Source organism: Bombyx mori, chromosome 6, assembly GCF_030269925.1.
Source record: "Bombyx mori chromosome 6, ASM3026992v2".
In the NCBI taxonomy this organism is placed as follows: domain Eukaryota; kingdom Metazoa; phylum Arthropoda; class Insecta; order Lepidoptera; family Bombycidae; genus Bombyx; species Bombyx mori.
Window position 1 is genome coordinate 5,294,865 of NC_085112.1, and position 11,681 is coordinate 5,306,545.

Genomic DNA, 11,681 nt, shown 5'->3' on the forward strand with positions numbered 1-11,681 from the left:
ACTGAAAAAAATAGATTTGAAAAACGTTTAATTACATTGGAGATTCCAATTCTTTCTTTCTCATTCTCGTAATGTTCATATTTATTTTTTAAATGATTATTGTTTTAGAACGCATCTTTGGACTAGTATTTATTTCAAATTGAAGGTAGACGTATCCATTATTTTTGTCAAATACGAATTTAGTTATTATTTGAAGGATAATATTATAGTTTACGAACAAAATGTTTCAAAGCATTCTTCTATCAGATTTGACACCACATAGTAACACTTATGAGGTAAGCTCGATTGCTTATTTTATTACTTGTTGAAAAAGCATCAAAGTTTTACCCTAAGAGTACTGATTTGTTAGATAATTTAAAAACAAATTACTTTTGTGAAAGCGACATGAAAAATTTGAAGTTCTAAATTCAATTTGCCATCTTAATAATGAAATTTTTCATTTTATTTTAACAATTAAATAATTGAAGAATTACGCATTGTTTCTAGCAAACACAATGGGAAAATGGCATGCCATTCACAGAATCGTCCACAGTTCCGGAATGCGATACAAAAAAAGGTAAGAATTGTCCAATATCTATCTTGTCATTGATATTTTTTTATGTAATATTTAATTCAATCAATTGATAAAAAAAATTATATCTCAATCTATATTTATATGTAAAATTTGACTAGATATTATTCTTTACTTCCCTTTAGATTTTAGTTTGGATTGACATCTCTATGGCAATGAAGCTTAACGAATGGTTTCATTCTTCTACTTTTTTCATTCGTGTCGGTTACTAAGGTCTAATTTCACTATAACTATCTTCGATCAATCGAAGATAACTATGACGTCGAAACCTCAATGTTTTTTTTTTTTAGTTGCTTATATTGGTGAACGAGGTCACAGCCCACCTGGTGTTGAGTGGTTACTGAAGCCCATAGACATCTACAACGTAAATGTGCCACCCATCTTGAGATATAAGTTCTAAAATCTCAGTATAGTTAGAACGGCTGCCCCACCCTTCAAACCGAAACGAATCACTGCTTCACGGCAGAAATAGGCGAGGCGGTGGTACCTAGCCGCGCGGAATTGAAAGAACGCCCTCCTGTTGTTCAAACTGGAATGCAATGTATGCTTTTGATTCCGATAGACACAGGATGGTGACATGTATGGGCTCCGAATACATAGTAATAGTAACTTGGACGGCAAAGTCATTGCCTCTGAAAAATAACCGAATCGACTAAAAATGTGTGAAAAAATGTTCAATTAGTTAAATATAACATTCATCGCTAACATTACAGAGTCAATAAAAACTGCAAGGAAGAAATGCAAACGTTTACGGACAAACTTTACATGGGAACAATTACGGATGTTAGAGAGTACATTCGAGAAGACAAATTACATTCACGTAAGCCACCGGCGAGAGCTAGCTCAGAAATTGGGCATTGAGGAAAAATGCATCAGAAACTGGTTCCAAAATAGGAGAATGAAAAAGAAAAGGCAATCTTCAGAGTCAAGTGATTCTTTAGCTGAGCCAGAGACAATGAATCCCCAACCATCGAGTAATTCACCAGTAATAAATCCAGACTATAATTTCGTTTTACCCAGTAATCACGGTGAGAATTTGTATGCAACTTCTGATGCTGCCCAAACATCAACCAATTCACTCGATGCAGAACTTTGTTACGGCACCAATATTGACTATACGTACACCCAATATTATCCAATTAATACATTAACATACAACAGTCCGGTACAAGATACGTCCTGTCAATATTACGAAAAAAATAATTATTGGTGCCCAAAAAATTTCAATAACTTTAATAATTTAAAAGAGACAAACTAATTCGATATTTTATGATTTTCCAAAATAATATGAAGATAGCTTAGTTCACTGATGAGTTTGGTTCGTTTTTACCGATTTTACGTCCACACCTAATCATACTATTGCTACTTAAATCATAAACCGCGCCAATAATATAATCAGCGGATTCATAACCCACATTTGCTGAAACTTTGCGACTCCTTAACCCTCGTGAATCGATCATTAATTCTGAATTCATTTTTCTAATCTATTAATTCTTGGTAGTTGTAAACTAGTTTTATTTTTATTATTAGTAATAGTTATTTTAAGTACGTATGCATACTATTTTCTATAAATTTAATATATTTTAATATAAAAAAAGATTTATTTTTACATATAATTTCCAGCTCAGATGGATGAGATTATTTTATTAAGTTGACAAAGCATAAAGTAAAAAAAATTGTGTAAAGATAATATTGTATTTATAACTTCAATGATGCTCTTTCTAGATAGTGCATTAGTTGTTTTTATTGATTATACGGGTCAACGAGCCTACGGATCACCTATTGTTAAGTAGTACCAGAGCCTATAAGCAAATACGACATAATTACCACCACCCGCCTTAATACATGAGTTATAAGTCTCAATTCTATAGTGCCAAGGCTGGCTTTCAAACTGACACGTATTGCTGCTTCACCACAGAAAAGGCAGGGTGGTACCTACCCGTGGAGACTCACAATACGCCTTACCACCTGTAATTGGTATATGCAAATATATTTTTTGAAGGTAAATTTGACGTTATCGATTTAAGCGCTTAAAACAAAAGTCATCTAACCCTAAGATGTTCTTGTTTGCTGTAAACTCCAGGGTTGTTAATGTACCTAGTCAGGTCATAAATTCTGTCACATGTTTAATGTAAAATAATTGAAACAAGTTTATTCATTATGTAACCATTCATATACCAAAATGAACTTAACAAAACATAGATTCTTATGACACTAAAGTTTATTCAAAATGACCTCCGTGATTTTGAATACAGGCCTTCAATCTGCGCGGCCAGTCTCTATCGCAGCACGAACGAGGTCCATGTCAATATCGGCGGCTGCCTTAATCAAGGATGTCTTGAGTGACTCCAAATTGGGATGAGGCTTTGAGCACGCCTTTTCCTCCAAGTATTGCCATATCTTGTAATCTAACGGATTCAAATCTGGACTGGAGGAGGGCCAGTCTTCGTGCCGGATGAAGTCGACTTCACGCGCCGCCAGCCAGTCTTGTGTGCTCTTCGCTCTATGAGCTGGCGCTGAATCTTGTTGGAATACCCAGTGCCTGTTATTGAACATAGTATGAGAAACAGGTTCCACAAGGTTCGTCAGGACTGTATTTTGATACACAACTGCATTCGTTTTTACACCTTTCTCACAAAAATGTACCTCTGTTAAGCCCCAATAAGAAACTCCCAACCATACCATGAGCGAGGATGGAAAATGACCTCGTTGGACACGTGGAATACGGTTGCTCGCTTCTTCGCTACTGTGTGCGTACACCTTATCATTTTGTTTGTTGTAGCTCTCTTCTACGGTAAAAATTTTTCATCCGAAAAAAGAATTTCCCGATATTTTTTTCCCGCGTACCGCTTAAACAAAGCGTGGCATCTCTTCAGTCTCAGGTCCATTAGACGAGCATTCAAACGATGTCCTGTTTTTCTTTGATATGCCCGAAACCCTAAGTCTTCATTTAACACCCTTTTCACCGTGGTTCTGCTTAACCCCATCTGAAGGGCCAACAGTTTCTGCTTACGTTTGGGATTTCTTTGAATTCGCGCCTTCACTGCTGGAGTCCTAACAGACCGAGAGCGACCACTTCTTGATCTGTCATCTACACTAGAGTCTTCATTGTATCGTTTGATGGTACGATAAACGAATCTTTTGGTTAGATTCAAATTTTTCAGTATGTTAAAAATTTGAATTGGCGCGTAACCGTAACGATGCAACGCAATAACTGCAACACGGTCTTCTTTAAGCGTCCACTCCATATTTAAAAATTAGTAAAAATTCTAAAAGTATACATTTTTATTTTCATGAACAATTCGAAATTCGAATTCAATAAACTTTTTTGTGGCCAGCATTCTAAAAGAAAAGTTTTTACTGTGTGACAATACTTATGACCTGACTAGGTATATTTACTACAATGTTTTATCAAATTAATTATAGTTTAATTAAAGTATTTATTTTTTAAGTGTTGTCTAAATAAAAAAACTAAAATTGTGAAACGAATTTCTAAGAAATCTTAATTGTATATTTTCTATAAAGCACGGACATTATTAGTAAATTATAAATTATAATAGTATTGTAACAAAATAGGCTTAAAAATAGGTTAAATCAATTCGAAAATTTAAAAGTATTTTTTATTGAAATAAATTACATAATGCAAAAACAAATTGTTTTTTAATCGCAAACAACACTAAGCGTTGAATGTTTTGTTATAACTTCGTAATATAGATATATAGTCATTTTGGCGGATTAGGATTTGGTATTTCTATAGCAGCTAGTATGAACTGAGAATTCGTTGAATTGGTATGAAATAATACAGGCCAAGAAATACCATTCTTTTTACATTTACAACAGCTTTTTTTTTCACTGTCTTCCTTTTCATTGCTTGTTTTTGAAGTACTCGCAGGTATATCTTGTCCCAAGCTTGGAATAACAGGTTTGTCAATTACATTTTTCGGAGGCATATACGACTGAGAATCAATTAGAAATATACGTGGGCTGTCGGCTGTTGCTGTGATATCGCCCTGGTTCTCTACAACACTATTTTTCAGTGATAAATCTAGCGGATTTTCTCGATTATGGTTGATTGATTTTGTTGTATTTCCAGTTGCTTTCATGTTTGCTTTTTCTGGATAGTTTTGTTTGATATGTTCGTTTTTTTTAGATAAATCAATATAATAGGGGAATAGAGTAGAGCCTTCATTTGTAATCAAAAATTGTTCTTCGTTATCTTTATCATACGATTTGTTGAGATCATCAATTTGTTTACTAGTACCAGGTTGTGGAATAGTTTCCACAGTATTACTCATTAATGGCAATGAAACGGACGCGTCCTGTGTTGATGTACTGGCGTAGCTCGATGGATCTTGAACAAATGGTATGTTCTGTGAACTTTCATCTTCTTCATAGTTGTCAATGAGACATAACTCTTTCTTTTCCCTCATTCTTCTGTTTTGGAACCAAATCTTAATTACCTTCTCTGGTACATTTACTATATTTGCTATTTCTTTACGTTGTACAGCACTTATGTAATGGGATTTCTTGAATTCATTTTCTAAATAATTTATTTGCTCAGTAGTGAAAGCGCTCCTTATTCTTTTGCTTTTTTTGGTTGGAAAGGAAAGTTGTTGAAAACGTTGCATCTGTAAAGTAAAACCAAATAGAATTAACACTTGCTGCATTTTGCCATCATGTATTTTTATTACTATTATCGGAGAAGCCTACAATTTTAAAAGAAATTATATATTACAGTCAAACCTGGGTAAGTGAGAACTGGATAAGTGAGAAAACTCTATAAGTGGGAGTAATAGTCAGGACCCGTCATTTTAAGCTCCCAAAACCTCTATTAGCGAGAAACAGAAACCTCTGTAAGCGAGAGTCGTTTTTCCCTCATGGACCTCCGTAAGTGAGACTGCTACGTATCTATACCTCTATAAGCGACAGTCGAGCTTTATTTATTTATATTATAAATATTTAGGAGGAACAAATGACAAAACAAATTACAAATTTAACATCTGCTATTTTATGACTCATTCTTAACTTTCGTGGAACTTCCTACCATTGTTTTTGTATTGTTTTCTCGTCAATATTGAAACTATTCTATTTAATGGAACTAAATAACGTTATTATTTTATCGCATTCTTCTCGAATGGACACGTGTGCCTGTGTACCGTCCTGTTTGTCGGACTTACTCAGTTTATCGTTAATTAATTGCGAAGGAAAGTTCTGTTCTGCATCATGTCAAAACGGAAAATTAAAGTACTGTCATTAAGTGATAAACTTAAAATAGTGAATGGGTTTGAATCCGGAAAATCGCGAAATGAAATTCAGAGGGTGCATTAGTGAGAAACTCGGGTTAGTGAGAAACCTCTATAAGCGAGAATGAGATAGTGCTCCCTTGAACTCTCGCTTATCCAGGTTTGACTGTATATACAAAGTGGTAATATCGCTTATCAGTAATTAATGGGTTACATGCCAAATTATTATTACTGGTGGTAGGACCACTTGTGAGTCCGCACGGGTAGGTACCACCGCCCTGCCTATTCCTGCCGTGAAGCAGTAATGGGTTTCGGTTTGAAGGGTGGGCCAGCCGTTGTAACTATACTGAGACTTTAGAACTTTTATCTCAAGGTGGGTGGCGCGTCTACGTTGTAGATGTCTATGGGCTCCAGTAACCACTTAACACCAGGTGGGCTGTGAGCTCGTCCACAAATCTAAGTAATAAAAAAAAAATTACTGCTCAGGCGGTGGATAGTGGTAGATAGTGATTTTGTTGTACACACAAAAGAATATTTTTAAACTTGGACAAATACGTTTTATAACTTGTTTTATAATATAGTGCTTTGGTAACACCCAGGAAGTAAATTCACATAATGGAAATTGTCAAAACTCAAATTTGGAAGGTGGTGCGTTGTCGAACAGAGGTGTTGGTGTTATTTAGAATGATTCATTAAGGCACCGCAAAATCGTGTTCCATGATATTCGATTCAATACGTACACAGGGAACCTAATTGTTCTGGTTCGAATGATAGGTATGTAAAAAAAAAAACTACAATATATTAACGAAAACGTATCGTTGTTACTTTAGTATCTTTATCGTCATAAACAAAAGCACTTAAGTAGAAATTACATATTATATTTTCTTGTTCAGTCTACGAAAATATTGCGAAGACTGTAAAAACAGAAGACATGCAAAAGAAATGAACACAGTCATCTACACAATTTGACAATGAAGATCCTCATAGAATTAAAAAGAAAGTACATATACTTAATTTTTTTTTTAATAAAACACAATTGAATACGCTACGTACTGTTCAAATAGATATGTACATTCCACAGTTGCACTAAATCTTTAAATATAACAGAGCAATACTCAGACTGAGCTCGAAATTTAATAAAAATTACTAGGTTTTATACAAATATTATCAAATACCCTCATTTTTAGCAGCGATCATCATGGATATCGTCAAATCACGCATGCGTCGTGTGATTTTGTTCAGAGCATTGATGCGTAAGAATCTTTAACTAGGCTGTGGAGTACTCTAAAATATTGGTGCAGAAAAACATTGTTTTATTCTCGTACATATTCCAAATAAATGAAGTACTTAATATACCTACGTGAAAGTATTCAAATATTTGCAATTTGTTATTAATAACTTTTACTAGTACTGATTTTTTTTTGTACAAATAATTTACATCGATTCTTTTTTATCAGTTCACGACGATAAAAATAAACTAGTTCTATAAAATAAAACAATTACTGTTAGTTTTTGACCACTCGTTGTTATCATTAAGACGTTAATTTGGAGGATTTCAAAGAGGAAAACCAATTTAATAATGACTAATTTGAGTTATTAATGTATTTTAGTTAGATCAGATAGGCAATCAAGCTCACGGTTCGCCAAGTGTTAAGTTGTTATCGGAAACCGTGGGCGACACTAAGTATAAGCCAGAATAAAGCTTAGGCTTTAAACTGGAATTCACGAATGCTTTGTGATAAGCTTTGGTAGGATCGTGCTTCGAGCTTGCAATGCACAATACCATCTTTGTAATTTGGGGTAGGGGACAGAATGGTGCATAACTTAACATCTGATAAGTTACGGGCAGACAGTAGTACAGTTATAGGTTGTTGAGATTATGGTTTGTATAACTGGACACGCCATTATTAATTTAAAATATTCTGACTTATGGTATTTAATAGAGAAATAGCATTTGTGTCTCGCGGAGTTGATTAAACCTCAAAGCTATATGTTTTGACTGTCAGTCTTCCAGATATTAGAAGTTCTTATTGTGCGCAAATTCTAAACGAATCTAAACCAAAGAACGACTGGTTGTATATTCGTTTACATGACCACGCTCCACTGCGACTCTCGGCCGCAAAATTGTTTAAAATGTTTTCGCACCACCTCGCGTAAGAACCACAAAAAACCTTCCATGAACGCAAAGAACAACTGAACCAAGTTTTAAATAAATTGGTTTAGCAATGCAAACTCATAAATTACTATTAAAAAAAGTCAATTTTATTAATAAGACTTGATAATTTTATACTGAAATTATAATCAGCGAATTACAAAAACGTAGATTTTTTAAAAGGCTTATGGCATCAATGTTGGGGACCTTTTTCATTTTATTTACAATCATAGCGTGTAGAACGAATTTTAGGATCATCTGATGATAAGTAGTCACCGGCACTCATGAATATCAGCAGTGTCAGAGACAATCGATTCTTTAGCCAACCCATTTTAATTTGTCGATAAAATATTGCATATTTAACATGTAAAAAATACAATGCAATGTAAAACTAAATTACAATTATTTCTTAGAATTTTCCGAGCCCTTTTTGAAATAAGGTGGTCCGTTAGCTCTTTTGATATCAAATTAAGAATCTAATCTAACATTCTTTATAATAAAAAAAATTGTTTTCAATACTTTTCTGTAATTAAAAGGTCGAAAGCGCCCATAAATATTTGCAAGGTAAATGCCGCCACTAGCCCGTAGACAATAGGTCAAATTCATTCATCGTAATTTCAGTACTTACGGTTCTTTTACCCTAGGGTGTGAAAGCGTTACGTGTTACAAACTCGGATGCTAACTACCATTTCTCAAGACGCTCAGATGAAAAACTTTATTTCCATACAATCTGTTTATACCATTATACCAATATTTTAGATTCCCTCTGCATAAATTAGCAAATGGATGTTAATTGCATTTACCATTTTAACAAAGATTTAGAATGTATTCTCACTGTAGTTTCTTGTTTATAATTTTATTTCATTGTAAATTTTTACAAATTGCGAATTTTTATACAAATGAGTGTATTTTAAATTAAATTTACAAATAAACAAAATAGCTTTTCTAAATATTATATACTCAGAAATATGGAACATTATCTCATGTTAAATTGTAAATTATGCAATTAAGATGGATTAGTTAGTTATAAGGAAACATACGACGGCGGTAACTTGTTGTTGGAAGCGGAGGCTAATTGATTAGCATTTTCCGCAGACGTTAAATATGAAAAGTATGAATCTTGGCTTAGTGGTAAAGTAGAGGTTCTTGTAGTAAAACTGCCTTCATCATAAGTAGGTGTCGGAACCGAAGTGATAGCATTAAATCCATAAGAATCTGTTGGTGGATGATGCATCACGATACTATTAGATAATGAACTGTAATACGAAGTATTAGAAGTGAATCTTGTCATGTCCTCGTTTAACTTCAAATTTATTCCGTTTGGAACATAGCTATCTGATGTTAGCGGCGGTAACGTAGAATTCGACGGTAGTGAGTCATCGTTAGTGTACCGATAAACTTCAGACAGAGGTGAGTAAGCTGCACCACTCGTGCCGGCAGCATAGTACGACGAATAAGATAGATTCGGTGTATATGATGGCAATTCGATTGTTCCCTGCTGTCCTTTTATTGTAGATTTCATTGAATTCATTGCACTGTAATCAGGAGGTCTGGTAATATTGTCGTTCGCTGAAGTGTATATTTTGTGATGGCTCGCGTGACTGTCGCTCAGCAATCGCCTGTGTCTATCGTGACCTCCGCAACTTCGCACATGGCTCAACTTGTGATCTTGACTAGGAGATAGCTCCTTGGAACTTGAAGGACTGCTATCGTCCACAGACGACGATGGCTTGTTATGTTTATTGTCCTTTTTGTATTTCATTCTACGGTTTTGGAACCAAATTTTTATTTGTCGTTCGGAAAGTTGTAAATAATTTGCCAGCTCTATGCGTCTTGGTCTGCATAAGTACCGATTCTGGTGGAATTCGTTCTCTAGTTCGACTAGCTGAGAACTGGTGTAAGCAGTTCTAGCTCGTTTTGTGAAGCCCTTTTGAAACGGTGGTGATGTAGATGACATTCCTGAAATTAGTGTTGTAATTTTTAGAGAAGTTGAAGATGTTAGATTAGGTTAAGCAAAAAATAAAAATATTTACAAGATGAGAAGTGAAAAGTTGGAAGGTGTACTTTAACCGGTTTTGAATAATTTTATCGCTATTATAGGCAGATTAACACATGGTGTACCTAATTATGTCTGATAACCGTGGCCTACTGCGTAAGAATTCTTTGAAACCTCCTTTGAAGAAGGACATGTCATAGCGTTTAGAAAACACCTTGGAGTTCAGTCTAGGTCGGGATGGTTCGTGGCAAGAATGATCTCTGGAATTGAATTATGGAAGAACGTAGTGGTTTCAACTAATAATTTTTAATCGATATATTTAGCTACATTTATTATATTTAACAGCGAAGGAGATTACCTGTTCCTGATATGGATGTTGAGGCTCTTACGATAGGTGTACTTAAAGACGTGTGGTTGGTCCAAGAAGAGTTCTGTAAAAATATATTAATTTAAACGCGTCTCACTTTTACTAGGTATCACACCACAATAAGGTATGTTCGACCTACTTCTTAATGGCTATTATCAATATAAAATTAAATTGTCATTAAAATCCGGTTATTCTGCGGTAAAACTCATTGTCGACGACATTTCAAAACTCGTGCTGGCCGATCATTTAGTGTCTGGGGTCCATATTGCCAAACTATCCTTACCTGATTGTTGAAACCAGATTCTTGTAAGTTAATTTTTTCGTGATCCTTTGCGTCCGCAATCAATCCCCTTCGTTCATATTCGATAAGTTCTTTATCAGCGTAATCTCTATCGTAAAGAACTTGACTGTTTATTTGCGAAGAAGTGGAATTGAACAAAATATCATCTTTTGTCAGACATCCTTCCGCACTTACTTCTTCAGTTCCAGAACAATAATTCTGACCGATGTTATTGACATTTTCGTAGTTTGACAATTGATAATCGTATCTTATTTGGGTTTCATCCGGCATATGAGGTTGAGTGAATGGTTGATGCAATCCAAGAATGTCGTGAATAGTAAAACCAGTCGAATCTCTGGAATTGTAGTCTTGCACGAAAGCACTAGGTATTGGAGATAAAACCTCGACTTTACAATCAGAGAAGGTATTATTGCCCATAGGATAATTGACATCTTCAGTGATAATATCTTGGATCGTATGAGAAGACAGTCCGCTAGGCCTAAATGCGCTTTTCTCTTGGGTGATAATTATATTGTTTATATTGTGTTTTTCAATGGTAGCGTTAGAAAATTCTGATGACGTGGAATTTCTCGAGTCATCGTTATCTGATACCACGCTTGGTGGGGATGGCGTCACTGACGACATAGCTCATACCCTGCATGAGACCACTCTCACTCACACAAACAGTTAATTCACTTAATAAAATTTTACAAGCGCACAGGTTGTACATCAAAATTTGTATTACTAAACATTTAAACGACCGGACAGATTGAGGCTTGTTTACAAAATGCTTTTTGTCACCTGTTTGTGGTTAATTTGGTAATGACTTCGTTCATTTGTGTGTTTTATTTTAGGAGGGCTTTTTGCTTGTGTGCCTCCGATAAGCCTAACATACTGGGTTTCAGATAGTGGACAGTCAATAGATAATAGTTTAGAATTGGTAACGGTAGCACGAATGCTTGTCACAAATGTTTATCGTAAATCACTAAGAAATTCTCCTGTCCAAAGAGTAATCATTTCTTTACCTATTTTTATTTTACTGCAGAGAAACGTAGTAATATTATATTTAAAA

At 34.7% G+C, this 11,681-nt stretch overlaps 3 protein-coding genes across 3 annotated transcripts; 1 reads left to right on the plus strand and 2 right to left on the minus strand.

Moving 5' to 3' along the window:
* The first annotated feature begins 115 nt into the window (after positions 1 to 115).
* LOC119628656 (homeobox protein ceh-63) lies at positions 116 to 3,993 on the plus strand. Its single transcript, XM_038011810.2, has 3 exons — positions 116 to 275; positions 487 to 556; positions 1,285 to 3,993. The coding sequence occupies exons 1-3, from the start codon at positions 222 to 224 to the stop codon at positions 1,827 to 1,829; spliced, it is 669 nt and encodes a 222-aa protein (XP_037867738.1). The 5' UTR covers positions 116 to 221; the 3' UTR covers positions 1,830 to 3,993.
* Positions 3,994 to 4,193: 200 nt separating this feature from the next.
* On the minus strand, positions 4,194 to 7,005 carry LOC119628660 (homeobox protein SMOX-3). The gene is made up of 2 exons (XM_062668997.1): positions 6,868 to 7,005; positions 4,194 to 5,199 (listed from the first exon to the last, which is right to left on the minus strand). Exon 2 carries the CDS (start codon positions 5,197 to 5,199, stop codon positions 4,294 to 4,296), a length of 906 nt encoding a protein of 301 aa, XP_062524981.1. The 5' UTR covers positions 6,868 to 7,005; the 3' UTR covers positions 4,194 to 4,293.
* A 1,919-nt stretch (positions 7,006 to 8,924) lies between these two features.
* zen (zerknullt) lies at positions 8,925 to 11,290 on the minus strand. Its single transcript, NM_001172719.1, is given in 3 exon segments — positions 8,925 to 9,925; positions 10,321 to 10,393; positions 10,613 to 11,290. Coding segments are annotated over 3 exon segments (1,650 nt in total). The 5' UTR covers positions 11,255 to 11,290; the 3' UTR covers positions 8,925 to 8,990.
* Positions 11,291 to 11,681: the final 391 nt, after the last annotated feature.